The sequence below is a fragment of the Cryptomeria japonica genome, chromosome 4 (genome assembly GCF_030272615.1).
Source record: "Cryptomeria japonica chromosome 4, Sugi_1.0, whole genome shotgun sequence".
In the NCBI taxonomy this organism is placed as follows: domain Eukaryota; kingdom Viridiplantae; phylum Streptophyta; class Pinopsida; order Cupressales; family Cupressaceae; genus Cryptomeria; species Cryptomeria japonica.
In genome coordinates this window covers 234,340,078-234,359,025 of record NC_081408.1, presented here as the reverse complement: position 1 = coordinate 234,359,025, position 18,948 = coordinate 234,340,078, and the positions used below count along the sequence as shown (strand labels likewise).

Genomic DNA, 18,948 nt, shown 5'->3' with positions numbered 1-18,948 from the left:
GAGCACACTCAAATTTTTATTTTTCATGACGTGTCCACTTCGAAAATTTGTATATTCATTACAAAAAATAGCTAAAAAAATTGCCTAATCTACATGGTGAACTATTTAATTTCTCGCTAAATTGAGTTTTGAAATTAATTTTTAAAAAAAAACATTTTAGGGGGAGCACATTAGACACTATGTTATGTTTTTTTAAATAATAGGACCATTTTGCATGCTCCCCTTTTCTGAAACCCTTAATCTTCACCATTTTCCAAAAAAATAGTAGTTTAGATTGTAGATTTGGAGCACTACAACTCTTGTTCTTATTGGATATTCAAACTATCAGTGTAACTATCTTCATTTTCTTGTCAAAGATAAAAGAACTTGCTAATTTCGAGAAAAAAAATGGCATCTTAAGCCCCCCTTTTGTGTCACAACTCGGTGCACTTACGCTCTCCTAACTTTTCATATCATATATATGTTGATTTTATGAAAGCAATTCAATTAAATATCTATACTCTCATTAAATTAATCCTTGATAGATATCTTGGTAGCATATATAAATAGTGTTGCACCCTACGTATATAATTGTATGAAGCCAATGTCAAAGTCTATAATGTCTAATTCTTGTAAGGAAAATGGTGTATCAACCTTGCAATAAAAAAATGTTACTATTGATAAATGAGAGTGTAGAACTGCTAGAGGGGGTATCCTACTTGTGAGGTCTGGGGGTCATACTCCTCTATAGGGGATTTTGGGGGTAGTGCCCTAGAAGCCACATTTTATGTATAATTTATAATTGTAAATCTTGACTATTTATCATTAGGTCATAGATCTAACAGTGGCTATTTTATGTGTTTTCTTTGTCCTACAAGGGAACCCTATTTTATGAGGGCATTGTATTACGGCTATATATTGTGATGTATTCAAAGAGTCTGATAGTTGTTGAGTTGCCTTTGGATCTTTGTTAGTGATACTCTAGTAAGAAGTTTGGTTTGCATGTATATTGCAATTTGTTGTTGATTTGTGAATAATAAATTGGGCGGCTTTCAAAGTGTGGAGTTTTTCTCCATAAAGGGTTTTCCACATGTAAATCATTATGTTGTGGAATGCATGTTATTTATGTCTATTTCTATTAAGTTTTTGTAGCTATTGCAAAGATCTGTAAAAGTTTTTGCATTACCCTCCTCTCAAGGTTAGTGTAGGAAGTTGTTTAGCTACTTAACTTCCTTAGAAATCTCAATGAGAAAAACAAAAGCAAAAGAAGTTTCTAAAAATTGAAAATAAAATCTTTCTTCTCCAATATTACTTTATGTATGACATAACACATTATTATAGTGCAAACCTATTTATCAAATCACTTCATTTAGTGTCACCAATAATCCTCATAAAGACATTCTCCATGTTTAAAATCATGGAAATAATTGACATCTCTCATAACAATTTCTCTTGTTGCAATTGTGAAGATTAATTTCATCGTAGTGTTGCAATTAACACATACTTGGAGGTTTTTCACAATTCTAATAATTGTTCTTGTAGGGCATATCTAACAAACCAAAAGCAATTGCTAACACTATTATCATGACATAGAAATTATTATTTTCCCTCCTTTTTTACATCACTAAGTAAATGTCTTGAATTTGTAAAATACCCTTCTACCTTCATCTCCCAAGCTAATTTTTTCAACTATGCAAAAATCTTCTATGTTTGGATATACTTTGTCTCCTACACAAAATCAATGTACCATTTTATGACCTTCCATCCAACTACATTTAGAGATCCCATTTTAATTATTTAATCTTTTATTAAATTTGGTATCATTTGAACCTCACACCCTTTGCCCACTTCTGTATAGATGGTTGAGAAAGTCACATCATTTTAAAGATCCAAATGAAAAACTAGCATTGTTGTAAGTATTTCTAAGATATAATCTCATGAGAGGGGCTTCAAAAACTATCTTGAACAAGAGTTTAAATGAGGCCAAGAAATGAGATAAGAGTATATTTGTAATTGTAAGTGAGTGCATGCGGAATGAGACTAGAAATTATCCTCACCACAAAAAATTTGCTGCCACTTTTCAATTATTTACACACTTCAAATTCTTGCCAGTTTAAATTTTATTAATTTTTATTTTTAAAAATTATTATAGAAAATAATAAAATTTATGAAACCATTAGTTTCCTGAAATTTTGGAATTTAAACTTCTAAACTTGAAATAGTTTAAGTTCATGGACCCCTGCTTCAAACTAATCCTCAACAATTTCAATAACACGTTAAAAAAATTTATAAAACCCCCTCATGAAACAGCAAGGCTTCATTAATTCGAAAATTTTGAAGGTTTTAAAACCATACAAAGATTGTGAAGATTAGAACCTGTTTCCTGCGTACAATGAAATAGTGCTTCTGCAGAAGCGCGGAAACACTGTTTGAAATTTAAGCGCGGACTGCTGACCGCCGACTGTACGGCGAGTGTTTGCTGGAACGGTAAACGGTCAGCGCTTAGTGTGCGCTGGTTAAGCCCAGCCTATTTCACTTCGAATAAGAAACCACCTTAGGTGACTAAGGCTGGGGTTCTATGGAAGGGGACTTCCTAAAAAATAGAGCGGGTTTCGCTGAGATTTTTTAGGAAAAATTTTAAGCTGGTGGTCTCATGAATTTTGTAGTGTAGTCCAGCTTAAAAATTTAAGCTCCTAAATTTAAGAAGGTTGGTGGTCTCATTACGCCGACTACTGTGAAATGGACGAGCTCCTTTTTGTCCATCAATGGCTCGAAACTTGTAAAAAGTTTGGCAAGGCGATTGAAATGTTTTCATCCGTTAGATATTTTCGTTGACCATACAGGCAAATACACTATTTCATCGACTGTTGTGCTTTTGAAACTGGCAGATCCGATTAACTTTTATCGGCTGATTGATTCATGATGGCATACACACCACCTTCTCCGCTCAGCCAGTTGTTAAACGTTGCAACTAGAAATCATTAAAGCAACAAATGTAACGCATTAATATATTACATGGAAAGAAACTACTTACTATCTCTCTGTAATTACACTTTCCCTTACCAATATTTATAATAAAAGCCTGGATAGATTTAAATGTGAATCCAAAGAAAAATGTAAGTACCATCATAACTTAGAGGGCTATTTTCACAAAATTCTATTTTTGAATGTTTATCATTAATAAAATTTCTGTCATTCATAATAAAAGCTCCAGACGATCAAATCCAGAAATTTCGAAACTGAACACTTTTACTAGATGTGGGGCCCGACGTTTTCCCACTATTTTGCTGTTATCGTATTGTGACAAGAAAATTAAAATGGCTAGCCAAACTTACTTGGTACGATACATATTTTATAAATTTTTATAGTTTCCATGAGAATGAGGTGAGAGAACCGTGTATAGAAATAAATAAATATATTTTTAAAATATTAGATGATTAAAGAATTAATCTAAGATTTGGGTGAATTTTATTTGGAGATTTCAATGATGCCAAGGCTTAGATGTTTAAAAAGTGATTAAAGATTTAGCTGAAGTTTCTATAGATGCTACAAAATATATTTATATTTTCTTTACAAATCATATAAAAAAATTATTTTCAAATATTTTGTTGAAAGATTTTCAATTTCTTAACATTTAAACTTCATAATATTAAATGCTTAATAATTTTAAATATATATTTAAATAATTATTAATTATTATATAATTGTATTTAAATGATTAATTTTATTAAATGTTATTAATAAAATCATAATAAATTATAAATTAATGTTATTAAATTATTTATCAACAATAGATATTTTTTAAATTTTATTTAATATTATATAATAATAATAAATTAATTTAATATTGTTTTATTATTTTGATATTATTTTTTAATTATAAAAATAATATTTATTAAGTTAATAATTAAGTTTGTAAATAGCATATAGATATAATAGAACAATTTAAAATAAATTAAACTTAATATGGTTGTTGGCTAGAAAACTAAAATTAATGTTAATTCATTATAGGATGTGATTATCATCATACAAAGTTATAAGAAGGGTGTGAGGTTTAATGGACCTTAGAGGGACTTGACCTCATAAAGTACCAATGTTTAGAAACATATAATCAAAATAGTATATTCATAGTCTTAAGCTTGTATTTGAAACTCTCAAAGGTGAGAGACAAGTACAAACAAGAAAAACAAGAAAGAAGATACAATAGATCACTTGCAATAGAGTCAAACCGGCAAATATTTTGTAACTTCATACATAGGTCAATGAAAAATGACATGTCCTATGCAATTTACAAGTATCTTCCTTTCTTGGCACTCTCTGGACTACAAAATCCAAATTACCAATTAGTGCAATTATGAATGACATGTCAAATATCGTAGTTGCTATTTTATGTTTTGATCTCTCAGATGTCTTCTATCTTGACAAGTATCAGGGGATAAGGGGACAAAATGATAGTGCATATGTGACCAACAAATAAAATGAGGTCATACACATCAATTAGAAATAATTTAATATTTTATTAAAGTTGTTATCATTTGTATAAAGATTAATCAATGATGTAACCGCAATAGTAAGTGCCAACATATGTAAACATCTTTATTGATGTGTCAATTCCAAATTGGTTCATGCAACTACATATGGATATAATCATATACTTGCAAGATTTGAATGCTATACCTCTCTCTCCCTATCCCTCCCTATTTATTTATCTTACTCCCTCTCTATTTATTGAGCTATCTATCCATTTGTCTCCCCCTCTGTCTCCCACTCTCTCTTTCTCCTCTTTCCATCGCTTTCTATCCATATCTCTTTCTACCACTATCAAAAGATATATACTTTGAAACTAAAGATCATCTAAAGATATATGTTTGTATATCAAAATAGTTGGTATGTTGAATGATGCTAATCTATATGGGAAGAGAAAGGAAGATAGTTTTGTAGGATTTTTTTTCTTCGTACATTATTGAATACAAATTATTTTTGAACCTTATGACCAGGCATCTTAGCCTGCTCTGTTTCTGTTGATTGCTAAGAGCATATCACAAATGTACTTTTACTGATATATCCTTCCTCATGAATTCATTTTTAAGGTCATTTGCATATTTTACTTGTGATGTAGATTTATCATGCAACATGTTCTATTTATTTTTTGCTATCTTAATTTGTTGCTCTTTGTTCTATTATTTTTAAAAATTACTAACTAAAAGTATAATATAGAGATATAATAAAATAAATTAGATTAAATTAAACTTAATGTTTAATGAAAAATGACACATCCTATGCAATGTGCAAGTATCTTCATCTGTTGGCACTCTCTTTCTACAAAATCTAACTTGTAACCAATTAGTACAACTATGAATGGTATGACAGATATTTTATTTTTCAATTTCTCATATTTTTTCTCTTTCCTTTATTCACTTCATCTCTCCTAGTATTACTCTGTGTGTGTGTGTGTGTGTGTGTGTACGCATCTCTCTTCCTTTCTCTTCCCATATATTTCTAGATCTTTCTCTCGTTTTCTCTTCTCATAAATCTCTATACCTCTCTCTTTATCTCCCCCTATTTCTCTTCATGTTTCTATTTTTCTATCTATGCTTCTCTCTATTTGTCTATATCTATATATATCTTTTCCCTTCTCCCTCTCTTTGAATCTTCTTATATATCTATATCTCTATCACTTTGTCTCACCATCTATATCTCTCTATCTCTTCTTCTCCCTTTATTCTCTCCATCTCCATCTCTCTCTATCTTTATCTCTCTATCTACCTCTATATCTCTCTACTTATGTCCCTCTCCTCTCTCACTCTATCTCTCTACTTATGTCCCTCTCCTCTCTCACTCTATCTCTCTTCCTAGACCTCTATATCTATTATCTATTTACCTCTCTATTTCTCCATATTTTTGTTCCATCTCTCCCTCTATATCTACCTCATTATCTCTCTATATCGCTCTACCTCTATATATCTCACCCTCTCTACCTGATCTATATACCTTTCTATCTCTCCATCTATCTATATTTCTCTCTCTCTCTCTCTCTCTCTCTCTCTCTCTCTCTCTCTCTCTCTCTCTCTCTCTCTCCATATTCCTCTCCTTCCCCCTCTCCATCTCTATTTATATATTCCTCTATATCTATATCTCCTTACCTCTCTCTCTCTCTCTTCTCTCTCTCTCCCTATTGCAAACATAACATCAAGTTATTAGTAATGGACCCTTACTGTCTTCTTGATTTAGAGATTTTGTTTTAGTCTTGTTTAAATCCTTATAAATAGATGCATAGTTTATCTAACCCTATTAATTCTCCATTAAGACCCTTTATATCTCTCTATATATCCTTCTATATATCACCCCCTCTCTTCTTTATTCATTGAGGTTCCTCTCTTTCTATCTATATATCTCCCTCTCCCTTTCCCACTCCATCTCTATATATTTATCCATCTCTCCCTATATCCACACTCCTTTTCTTCTTCTCCTATCTCTCTACAAGTGTCTCTCCCCCTTTCTCACCCATATTCTCTCTCATTCCTCTACTTATTTCTCTCTCCCTCTCCAAGCCTCTTCTATCTCCCCTCTTATCTCTCCCTACCTCCTTTGCGCATATCTCCCTCTCTCCCTCCTTCCCTAGCCCCCCCCCCCCTCTCTCTCTCTCTCTCTCTCTCTCTCTCTCTCTCTCTCTCTCTCTCTCTCTCTCTCTCTCTCTCTCTCTCTCTCGCCCCGCTTGTATTTCCTCATATATTTGTCTCTTTATCACTCTATCTCATCATCTATATCTATCTCTCCCTCTCTATCTTCCTACATCAATCTACCTTACCTCTCCCTTTATCTCTCCCTCTACCCCTCTATTTCTAGATGTCTCCCTCTCTCCGTCTTCATATACCTCTATACCTACATGTTCTTGTCTCTCTATATCTATCTCTCCATATCCCTCTACCCCTATATTCTTCCTCTCTTTATATCACTTCCTAGCATCATGAACATCTCTTTCCATCTCTCTCTCTCTCTCTCTCTCTCTCTCTCTCTCTCTCTCACACACACACACACACACACACACATTATACTTATCTCTTCCACCTCTTTGTCTCCTTGTCTTATCTCTCTCTTTATCTCTCCCTCTCATTCTCTCTATATCCCTCTTTGCACCTCTATCTATCCCTCATTTCTCCTCTCCTATTTGCGAACATAACATGATCTTATTCGTTATTGAACTTGATTATATTCCTAATTCAAATATTTTTTCAATTGTGTTTAGATCCTTGTCAGTGGATGCATAATTGATTTGAAGCTACTACACAAATGTATGTAAAAGAAAAAAAAAATCAAAATTTACTCCAGTTGTCCTTCTATGCTTATTCGGCGTACCCATTGCACATCAAGGTGCAATTGCTAGTTAATATCTTTTATAGGATGTGCATAATAAAAATAATTCATTTCCCTCCAAAACTATTTTATAATAGAAATTAAATTTAGATTTTTGACAAGTGGCAAATAACATCCCTAAGCTGGTGGGACAATTTTTTAGCTTCTATTTTTTTGAAAAAGATTCCAAATAATCGTGTAACAAAATTTCTTCATAGAACTGCCTCTTCCAAAAAAATAGAGCCCAAGCCCCTCCCATGGGACCCACCCTAATCTTTCATCTTAATAAGTTTTTGGTTCATGGTTGCCCAAGGTTTTTCCTGTTTACAATCCTTCTGTTTCCTCAGTTATCTGTTCTTTGACTTGCCAATTCCATTAGCTAGTCTGTAGGTATTTGGTCTCTGAGGTTTGAAAGGTTTGAAAGGTTGGATTCGGTTATGGAGCAAGTGTTTCCAAGATACCATGTTTTTATAAATCACAGAGGACCTGATGTCAAGAAAACACTGGGCAGCCTCATCTACCGCGCTCTTAAGAGGATTGGCCTAAGAGTGTTTCTTGATGAGCAGGAACTGCAAACGGGAAATTATTTAACCCCTGCAATAAAAACTGCCATTAGTAATGCCACCGTACACGTTGCTATTTTCTCTGAAACATACGCAGAATCTCCGTGGTGCTTGAATGAGCTTTTGTGGATGTTGGATTGTCATGGCGGCAAGCTTATCCCAATCTTTTATGGCATCCAACCTTCTGACCTGCGGTATATTCAAAAGGGAGCATATGCTGAAGCCTTCAACAATCATAAAAGCAAGGGCAGGGTTAAGTATTCACTGGTGGAGAGATGGATGAGTGCTCTAATCAAAGTATCTGATGTTTCTGGTCTGGTGTTCAGCAAGGTCAAAGAGTAAGCATTCCTAATTCCCATGACCTGCAAATCTATGGTGATAGTTATTATTTTTAAAATTTTCGTTTCTCTTAGCTTTTTGATGATGGATCATCAGTGTGATCTGTTGATAAAAAAATTACAGAATCAAATCCAGAAATGAAACAATCAGCCTTTTTACTTTATTGTTTGGTTACTGATGTTTATAACAATTTTTTATTTATGTTTCAGTGATCTTGGGGAGTTTTTAGATAGAATTGTGGACACTGTATTGAAAGAGGTGACGGTGGAAGCACTTGATGTTGCTATACACCCTGTGGGACTCCATCAAGCTGCAGAGCACTTCCAGAATAAGGTTTTGAATCAAACTACAATGAATGATATCATTATTGTGGGGATTGTGGGACTTGGTGGATCGGGGAAGTCAACTCTAGTTACTCATCTTTACAATACAAAGCGTTCCCAATTCAGTAGATGCTGTTACTTGTCTGATGTAAGTAAGAAGAATTTAGCATCTTTACAGAAAAGATTGCTTACTGATTTGTTGGGTTTTCAGCCGTATTTGCATATTGAGAATACCAGTCGAGGGAGGAGCTTGCTTAGAGATCGTCTCCGAGGGTTCAAAGTTCTGATTGTTCTAGATGAGGTAGACAATATAGAGCAAATAGAGAATCTCTTATTAGTAGTGAAGGATGTCCTTGGAAATGGCAGTTTGATTCTAGTCACCTCTCGTGACAGAGATTTACTTGCACGCTCTCAAATTAAAGTACTGTATGATGTCCAACTGTTAGATTTAAAAGATGCCCATGAACTATTTTGCTGGCATGCTTTCCATGAGCCCAAGTCGCCCCCAGATTTGCAAGACATGGTAGAGGAGTTGGCCAAGATGTGTGGTGGCTTTCCGTTGGCTTTGAAAGTTTTAGGTGGGCAGCTGTCTAGTTATGGTGATCGAAGCTACTGGATGAGGCAATTGGAAAATTTTCGCCAACAATTGCCTGATAACATTTTAGACAGGGTACTCAAAGTTACCTATGATTCTCTCAAGAACAAAGAGAAAGAGGCGTTTTTAGACATTGCCCATTTATTAGTAGGAGAAGACAGAGATCTGGCTGTGCGGGTTTTGGATGGATTGGACCAGAGTGGCTTCGACTGCCTTGAGGTTCTCCATCACAAAGGCCTTGTGCAATTTGAAAATTCTGACGTTGACTTCAACATTAACATCCAACACCGAATGTATCTGCTGCCTTTCCTCGAGCGAACTGATCCAAAATCTGTAAGAATTAATTAATCTGGAAGTTGGCTTTGCTCACAGCTATAGCCTTAGTACAATTCTTCCAACTGTTTTATAATTCCCAGTCCTAATCATGTAATTGTTTCCAGATGCTAGAGTATTTGTTCATGCAAAATTATATTCGTGAGCCTTTCTACATAGATTGCTGGAGCAGACCAAAGGGTAGCTTGCGAATAAGAATGAACGATTTAGTCAGAGACTTGGCAATACAAATTGGCAGACAAGAGTTTCCCCTTCGCCTTTGCTGCTCAAACGATCAAATGATCTCTGCACAGGTATTTTGTCTCGACCCACTGTGCTCTGTTTTTTTATTTTATTTTTAAATTGGAGGTTTTAACATTCTGGACACAGGGTGCTTGAAATTATTAATCTCCCTCAGTAAGAGTTAAGGTTTACTGGTCTCTGTGAAGTTTATTTGGAGCATGAGGTTAATTTCATCTTTTTGTTTGATTCAAAGTTCCCCCGGTTAAGAGCTAGGGTTTGATAGATCTCTACGCTGCCAATTTGGAGCATGATGTTGGTTTCATTATTTCTTTTCTCAGGGACTATGCAGTATGCACTCTTTGTAAGCTATTTAGTTTCATTTATAGTTCAAAAGCTACTTTGAACTGTTATATTTGAAATTTTAACTGACCCTGTTTACATTTTTTATTCTGGGCAGATGCAATCAAAGCCCTACTCTGTACGAGGAATCCGTGGCAATGAAGATCACAAGAAGCTTCAACTGCCCGTCTTCTTAGACAGTCAAGATATATGTGGATTAAAACTTGTAGCTCTCGAAGATTCAGGAATTCTACATCAATTTAATAGTGTAACTGGAGATTTGATATGGCTTCGCCTGGGTAAATTTAACTGCAGCGACTTTAATTGCAGAGGACTTTCACTAAGAAATTTGAGAGTGTTGGAACTTACTGGTGTTAATTTTGAAGGCTTACACAGATTATCTGATGATTTTGAGGTAAATGCCCTATATTTTAAAGCTCACTTTGTCCACTATTGAAGGTCTTATTCCTGACAATTAACACATTACTTCAACTGCAGGATCCTTCTCAGCTACGTGAACTGACAGTCAGCTGCACAGAAATCTCCGACACCGTAATCTTCCGTAGAAGTGCTCCTCTTGCAGTTACAAGCTATCACCCTTCAAGCAGCGGGTTCAATAAAGTATTGCTACACTCAGACTTATCTGAAAAGCGGGTACGAAATTTGAAGTTGCAAATTAAACCATCTAAACAGTTAGCAAGATTAGACTCATTTAAAGAGCATGTGGAAAAGCGAAACGTGAAAAACAAGTCATCTTCAGATCCAGGCCTAAATAGTTTTCAAGAATGGTTAGGAAAGCTGAAAAATTTAGCAAAGCTAGCTTTGAAAAATATCAAGGGTTTGGTATCACTGCCCATTAAATTTGAGGAAGCAGGAACTCTGAGACATGTAGATCTATCTGGCTGCAATGATCTGGAAGTTTTGCCACATTCTTTTACTGAATTGTTGCAACTTCAATATTTAGCTTTGAGAGACTGCTGGAGCCTTGTTATCACAGATTTGGGTAAAATCTCCACTCTTGAGTACCTGGATCTTCAAGGCTGCTTTTCGTTGAAGGATTTGCCTAGAGGAACTACAGTTCAAAAATCTCTAAGGTATTTAAATTTACTTCATACCAGTCTCCAACAATTGCCTGAGCATATAGATCAACTAGAAAATCTTGAACAGCTATATATAGGGAGCCAACTGGTAACATGTTTGCCATCATCTCTTAATCATCTGAGTCGGCTAACAGAGTTGACTCTATTCAAATGCTTCAATCTCTATGATGTGAGCAAATCTGTTGAATTGTTGGGGCATTTGGAAATATTACGGATATATGACTCCGGAGTTAGGGCATTACCAGAGGAAATTGCATGGATGAATATTAAGATTTTGGACATACGGTGTTGTCCAAACATTGAAGGTTTTCAGATGGAAGTGGACTTGCCTTTCGAAAGCTTACAGGTCCAGAGTCAGACAAGTGATGATCATGGCGCTAATGCTGTTGATCCGTTGGCAACCAAAGCTACTCATTCTAATCGTGTAAGCTGTCTAACAAGTTTGATCATTAGGTACAGCTGCATATCTAAAGTATGCATTCCTCGGGCGAAAAATCTGTGTCCCAATCTTGAAATTGTTGATCTATCAAACAATCCAAATTTGACAGACATTGAAGGCTTACCAGCCAATTTGATAAGACTAAATCTCATGGATTGTCCAGCATTAGAGACACTGAGATGCCTTTCTAATCTGACAAGTCTTAAATTTCTGAATGTAAGTGGATGTGGTGGGTTACAAACACTGAATGTCGAAGGTCTGAGCTCAATAGAACTAATTGAAGCCGACGAGTGTTGGAAATTGCAGAGAATTCAGGGACTACGGCAGTTGCAAAAACTATCCCATTTACGGATTTCAACTGGGTTTAGTATCTCTGGATCTACTTGGACAGACATTCTGGTAGGTATCAGGAATAACTGTTCATAACTATACTCTAAAAATGGTTTGTTTAATGGGAATAGGAACTTGATTTGGCTTGATCATACTAAGACTTTGAACAGTCAGCATGTTGTAACTGTTGTTTTTGGTGCAGATTACTCTGTCCTGCAGTGTAATGACAAATAAAGAGTAAAAACAGATGAAATAAACAGATTTCGTAAAAATCTTTTGTTTTTACTTATTATTGCTCACTGTCTATAATGGCAGCTAAAATATTGCATTCCCGAATAGAGTCATCTGCAGCAGGTTTACTTTCAGCTCAGCTTACAGATAGTATAGAAGCCTCAAACATTGGAATTCTATTTTTAATCAAAGCACTGCTTTGTTGTAAGAAACACAACTGTTGGACTCTGTTTTACATTTTTTGGGCACTGCAACCTGTCTGACAGAATGATAATCTTCATAAGTTTTTCATAGATCAATTAGGAATCAAATTTAAGATCTTCCATTGCAATTTGGTGCTCAACCACTAAACCACCAGCCCTCTAGGTGACCAATCCATGTATGGTTTACATGTGACTCAGAAACCCCCACTTTCATACCATATACTAGGCCACCAGTCCATCTTTGGTCTCATTCTGCTAACCTGAATTTTGATACTATGTTAGACATTTCATGGACCAGCTGACAATTGAACTTTGGACCTCCCATTACAGCTCAGGTACTCTACCACTGAACTATGAGCCGAAGCTATTTTGGCTCCAAAACAGACTTTTCGTACAGCGTGATAGCGCGTGTTAATCAATCACAGCTGTTTATTGCAAAATCGACGGGGTAAAATGCGCGCGTGTTAGTCAATTCGTACTGCCGTTTTGGAACCAGAATAGACACGTCTTGAACTATCAGCCTTCCTAATGATGGATTTTTTTTTAATTCTTAAATAACTCATTTTTGAACAAATTTTAAAATTTATAATTTATTTATGTTTTTATAATTGTTATAAACTATCATCCTTCTTAATGACGGATCAATTTTTAATTCCAATATGACTCATTTTCCAGCAGGTTTTAGTATTCATAATTTATTTCTATTTTTATAATTTTTACAACTGTTCGAGATTCTGATATCTAACAAAGGTTTGTAACCCCCGTTCGTTCGGGATTCGTGCAGACGTTTCCTTCCAATATATCATCTATCTTCTGTGGAGCAACACTCAATAAGGAGGATGTTGATAAAATGGTGCGTGTGTAGTTTCAAAATATGACAAAATTTGACTCTTCATGTTTGTGTCTTTATTATTTATGAAATTTGTGATACATGCAGGACGCAGATGCACACAGCTTTCAAAATGTTACAGTAATGGACATCCCCCAATTCCCACTAGACTCGGGAATACCATTTTTTGTGGAGTTAGAAAACGAGAGCTTACAAGGCGCAATTTTGATATGTATAATAGCAGACAACAGTTGCAGTTTTGAAGTAACATTTCTTGGACATGCTTTCAGGACCTCCCGTATTTTTTGTCACGGTAACACATATGGAGTGCACATGTTGATGTGGACAAAAGATTCAAGAGTCTTCAAAGATTTAAAAATCTGCAGTGGCATGACAATAGATTGCAAGATCAAGCTACTCAATTCATCCCAGCAGGAAGATTTGTCATTAAGGAAAACATCTGCCGGACTAAAGAGGGGTTGGGTGGTGATCGCAAAAAATTTAGACTTCTGTAAACAATTCTTAAGCTTTCTTTTCTGTTGACATGACGGCCAGGATAAGAAGTTTTAGTAGTCTGGAGATTGGAAAGAGATCTAGTATCCATTTCATCAAATTCATCTGGAATTCCACTCTCATTTCTTACAATGTCATAGTTTTGCATTCAGCAAGACTTGATCTTAATAGGATCATTTAGCACCATTCAACTTCAACAGTAGACCAAAAACCTATTGACATTTTATTCTTTTTATTAACCTAAGTTAAGATTTTTAAAAGATTTGAAATCTTTTTACAAAAGATAAAAATAAATAGACATTAAATACAGTCACATCTATGATTATTGAATTATTCACCAAAATAACTTGAGGACATGAAAACAATTAAATGGATAATATAATATCTAAGGATAGATACATGAGCTTGTGCAATAAATGCTTGATACCTAAAGAGGATATCAATGCATATGGATAAAGTGTAGATAAATGAATGAGAAATGTGTATGTATGAGGATAAGCAAATGTTATGGGAAGTAGCCTGGTTAGGTACAAAACTATACCATTTGTTAGAGTGTAGATGAGTTAACACAATCTCTCAAATTAGGCAAAAACTAAAAAGTAATTGGTACGATATGCAAATTTCATTGTTAAATTTTGTCTAATGTTAAGGTGTATGTGAATACTAGATTGATCATATATTTCAGAATATGTAGCACTTGTAAACATGTGTCAAAAAAACATTTGAACATATATGAATATCATTAGACTTTGTATGACTAATAGACTGTTAAATGTTATTATGTAAGTTTAACTTTGAACATGCTAAAATCTTATGAATTGAAAAAAAAATATAAAAAATATGTAGCAAATGTATAAAAATAAATTTAATCCAATGTTCATGTAAGTTAAACAAAGAATTATATTTATAAGAATACTCTATCTCAATAATTCAATAAGTAGTTAATGCCCTCTGTTTCTTATCAGCTCCCACAGACTTGCAATAAATTTAATTTATGTGCGTTGTCCATTATCCCTAAAATTTGGTGAACCCAAATACTTGGACTAAATTTATTTTGTAAGAATGAAGATGATGCTGCTTACTCTATTACTCATTTTATCTGCACTGCCTGCTCTTATAGCAGAGTCTTCTAATTATACTGATCATCAAGCTCTGATTGGTCTCTCTGTTGATCCATACAATTCTTTGTTCGATTGGTCTCCCGATCACATCTTCTGCAATTGGACTGGTGTTACCTGCTCTTCTCGTCGACAACGTGTGGTTTCATTGAATCTCACAGGTAAGGGATTAGTTGGCCCCATCTCTCCATTACTGGGAAACATTTCCTTTCTTGGAGCAAATGATCTCTCTAATAACAGCTTGCAGGGCCATATTCCATACCAAATTGGAAAGATTTTTCTCTTGAGAAGGCTTCGGTTGTCTTATTAGAATCTCTTAGGCATTCCCTCTAAATTTGGTCTTCTCCCACCAATTGACAGGTGTTCCCCCACCTTTCATAGGAAACATGTCCTCCTTAACTATAATAGAGTTGGGCGAAAATAGATTCCAAGGTAGCATTCATGTTGAATCGGGTATGCTTAGTCAGCTAAACTGGCTTAATGTTCACACGAATAACTTAACAGGGTCAATTCTCGTTGTTAGTTAATATGAGAGGGGGTGAATCATAAAAACTCACAATGCAATATATTCATCAGATTCAACTTCGGTAGCCTTTACTGATATGCAACTATGACTGTAAATCATTCAAACTCATAAATAGATACACTTAAGATATCATAACACATTTAACACCAGATTTAACGTGGAAACCCAAATAGAGAAAAACCACTGTGGGGTTTCGGACCCACTAAGAAATATACCCTTCTAGAGTATGCTCAGTTAAAAGCCAATCCAGTTACAGATTACATAAACACATTGCTAGATGTGACCCGGTTAAGGGATTTCCCTCAGACTTGTTAGAGTCTTACACTTTGTTAGAAGTGACCTTGTCAAAGGATTTCAAACACTCATTCAGAATGTTACCTTTCTAGAGGATTTACAAATAAGACTGTTAAGTCCACTTGGTTAAGAGATTTCTTGTCACTTACAAAATAAATAACAGTAATAAAATATATCTGCAACTTCACATCTGAAATGCTAAAGCAGATTCTATGTGCTCAAAATAATCTTGTCATAAGACTTATCTTGCTTCTTGCTGGGCTTCTCAATCTGTTCTTCAATCAGATCTTCATTCTTCTAAGCTTGGTGATCACTACTGTAGTATCATTGTTCTTCTTTTTGCCCGCATACATTGTTCATCAACAATTTCTTATTTATAAACAGTTCTCAACCGCTTAATCTCCTTGATCACATTTTCCATGATCAATCTTAGCCATCAGATCTTCAAACGGGACTAGGTTCATTGTATCCTTCGATATGAAAATGTTTTACCTTGCCTTGGAACTTGTATTCCTCCTTTGGAACTTGTGCTAGGTTGTGACCGTTCAATCTGTGTTGTAGATCTATCTCCTGTATTTTCATTGTCGTAGATCCTCAACAAACTTCTTGCACGACATACCAATCATCTAGTCAACTCCAGCTCATTGGCATCCTACATTTAATAATGCTTTTATCCATCCATTGCATTATGTTATTACTCGATTGTTACTCGGTAAATACTGAACTTTTACTCGGTAGACATTCTGTCTTCTTTAACTGATATCGATAACCTTAGGGTTTACCGACTAGCTTCATGCTCGGTAACATAGAACAATATCAAACCTTTACTCATTCTATAGCTTGAAATATTTTCTCCTTCTTGTTCAGTCTTCGAATACTCATATATAGAACAAACTTGGTAATAGTAACCCTAGAAGCAAACCGCTTCAATGGGACAATTCCATCTGCACTCAGCAAACTATCAAATCTGGAGAGGATATTTCTGGACAAAAACAATTTAGAAGGAAGAATTCCAAAAATTTTGTGCCAATAAAAAAGGCTTGGATTGTTGTCAATTTGTGAAAACATGTTTTCAGGGTCAATTCCAGAGAGTCTTGGCGACCCCCCACAATTACGAGAGCTTGATCTTCATTGCAATCAACTGTCAGGGGAAATACCTGCTAGTTTAGGGAGATGTCAAACTTTCAAAAGGCTGGACTTGGCTTACAACTAACTTACAAAAAATATACCTCTTGAGTTGTAGGTCTTCAGAATCTTCATTTCTACTTCAACCTTTCTAACAATTTATTGAAAGGTTCAATTTTGGATGTGAGCAAAATGGTCATGGTTTTAGCTATATATTTATCTAACAACCATTTCTCTTGTGGTATTCTAAGCGCTCTAGCAAGCTATATGGATTTAGAATATCTAAACCTTTCTTGGAATGCATTTGAAGCCCAATTCCAGTGTCTCTGGCAACACTAAAAAATCTTGTAGACATGGACCTTTTAGTCAACAATTTGTTATGTACAATACTAGTGGCTTTCGAAGACATGAAAATACTTCGCCATCTTAATCCATCTTCAAACAGACTAAGTGGAGAGGTTCCAAAGGGAGGGGTTTTCTCAGATCTTGGCTCCTCGACAGTTGCAGGAAATCTTGGTCTATGTGGTGTATGGATAAATTTACCACCATGCCCTAATTTCAAGTCCAAGCACAAAGGGCTATCAGTCTCCCATGAGGTAATTATTGTTGTTCTGATCAGCATTGTAATACTAATCCTCCACTTTCTATTGCTTGCATTTTCCTATAAATGGAGATATAATAGGCAGAGCATCTCTACTAACAATGTAGACCAGAGTGCCTCTACTGAAACTGACAGTGTAGATCAGAGTACCCTTCATCTCCATGTAGAACCCACGAGGATTTCATATGAAGAATTTGTCAGTGCAACTCATGGCTTTAGTGAGGCAAATCTACTAGGGAGGGGTGGGTTCGGATCAGTTTATAAAGGAATTTTGTATAATGGGACACATATTGTTGTCAAAGTTCTTAATTTTCAAGATAAAAATGCCCATAAAAGTTTTATTACAGAATGCAATGCACTGAAAAGAGTTTGATGCCGCAATGTGATTAAAATCATAACAGTATGTTCCAACCCTGTTCTTAAAGCTTTGGTTCTTCCATTCATGTCAAATGGAAGTTTAGATAGCTAGCTACACTCAGATGGAGGAGGTGAATGTAAACTAAATTTAAATGATAGATTAACAATATCACTAGGGATAGCCCAGGGGATGGAGTATCTGCATTGTGACCTAAAACCAGGTAATTTGTTAATAGGGGATGATCTCACTGTTGGTATTATGGATATGTTGCATTGGTTTTGTCATTGATGTCAACACTTATCAACACTTATCCTTCCGGAGATCTTTGGTTATGTTCACTGGCAAGTTCAGTGACTTATGCACAGTCACCGGTATTTGGTTCACCGGCACTGAGGATGACTTGTTATCATCTGGAGATCACTTGGTTATGTTGAAGACATGGTTTGGACACTTGGTTTTGATGATTTGGTTATTGGTCTAATCGGGTTGACATATTTGTTGTTACCAGCAAATTGGTCTAGGTTATGGACCGAGACGCGTTATCTATTCCAGATCAGCACGACACATTATGAAGATGGTTTAATCAATTAATATTGTTGTTGATCCAATATGATGCATCGCATCTTGACTTACTTGTAATAGATCTTATTGTATTAGTCTTAGTAAGCCGACCTACACATTTGGTCTTAGGTTTTGGTATATATGTAAGATCTCAATTGTGAGATTAATATAGTAGTAGTGGTATGTAATAATGTATTGTAAGGTTGTGATATTCGGTATATGCGAATATAAGTAGAGCTACTCACGCAGACATCATTTGAAGATTCAAGGAAGGTTTGAAGAAGACAATCAGAGCTTAATCGGTACTGAATCCAACATTGGAGATGCTACTTTGAGCAGTACATTATTATTGGATTTAATCATCCAATTGTAGTTAGTGTGACTCCCATCTTGTGATTGAGCAGTGAGCTTTAGGCAGTTGGCCTTTGTGCATGTGCAAACCCCATTTGTAAACACATGCTATCTGCAGTAGTATCATTTGATTGTGGGTAAGGTTTCCCACCATGGTTTTTCCCCTTACAGGGTTTCCACGTATAAATATTTGTGTTATGTGTTGTGGTTGTTGTTTCTCTTTATGTTTCATGCATTAAGTTTCACCGGTACTGTTATTAACTGTTAATCTGCTTACCGACATTAAGTTTGGTTTACCGATATTAAGTATTAAGTTTGGTTAA

The 18,948-nt window shown here is 35.1% G+C and overlaps 1 protein-coding gene across 3 annotated transcripts; it reads left to right on the top strand.

Annotated features, from left to right (window-relative positions):
• Window positions 1–7,575: 7,575 nt before the first annotated feature.
• LOC131027228 (TMV resistance protein N) lies at window positions 7,576–13,953 on the top strand. Of its 3 annotated transcripts, none has more exons than XM_057957235.2 (7): window positions 7,577–8,233; window positions 8,444–9,485; window positions 9,593–9,778; window positions 10,165–10,461; window positions 10,545–10,700; window positions 13,134–13,202; window positions 13,287–13,953. In XM_057957235.2, the coding sequence occupies exons 1-7, from the start codon at window positions 7,770–7,772 to the stop codon at window positions 13,719–13,721; spliced, it is 2,649 nt and encodes an 882-aa protein (XP_057813218.2). In that variant the 5' UTR covers window positions 7,577–7,769; the 3' UTR covers window positions 13,722–13,953. The 3 variants fall into 3 exon arrangements, with proteins under 3 accessions (XP_057813217.2, XP_057813218.2, XP_057813216.2); XM_057957233.2 differs by having other exon boundaries at window positions 10,545–11,984; XM_057957234.2 differs by lacking the exon at window positions 13,134–13,202 and having other exon boundaries at window positions 7,576–8,233; window positions 10,545–11,984.
• The last annotated feature ends 4,995 nt before the right edge of the window (window positions 13,954–18,948 follow it).

Excerpts from the sequence above, each read along its gene's own strand:
- LOC131027228 (XM_057957233.2), top strand. The coding sequence starts at position 7,770 with ATGGAGCAAGTGTTTCCAAGATACCATGTTTTTATAAATCACAGAGGA. Across the intron at positions 8,234-8,443 it reads GTGTTCAGCAAGGTCAAAGA|TGATCTTGGGGAGTTTTTAG; the intron begins GTAAGCATTCCT and ends TTTATGTTTCAG. Across the intron at positions 13,203-13,286 it reads AGGAGGATGTTGATAAAATG|GACGCAGATGCACACAGCTT; the intron begins GTGCGTGTGTAG and ends TGATACATGCAG.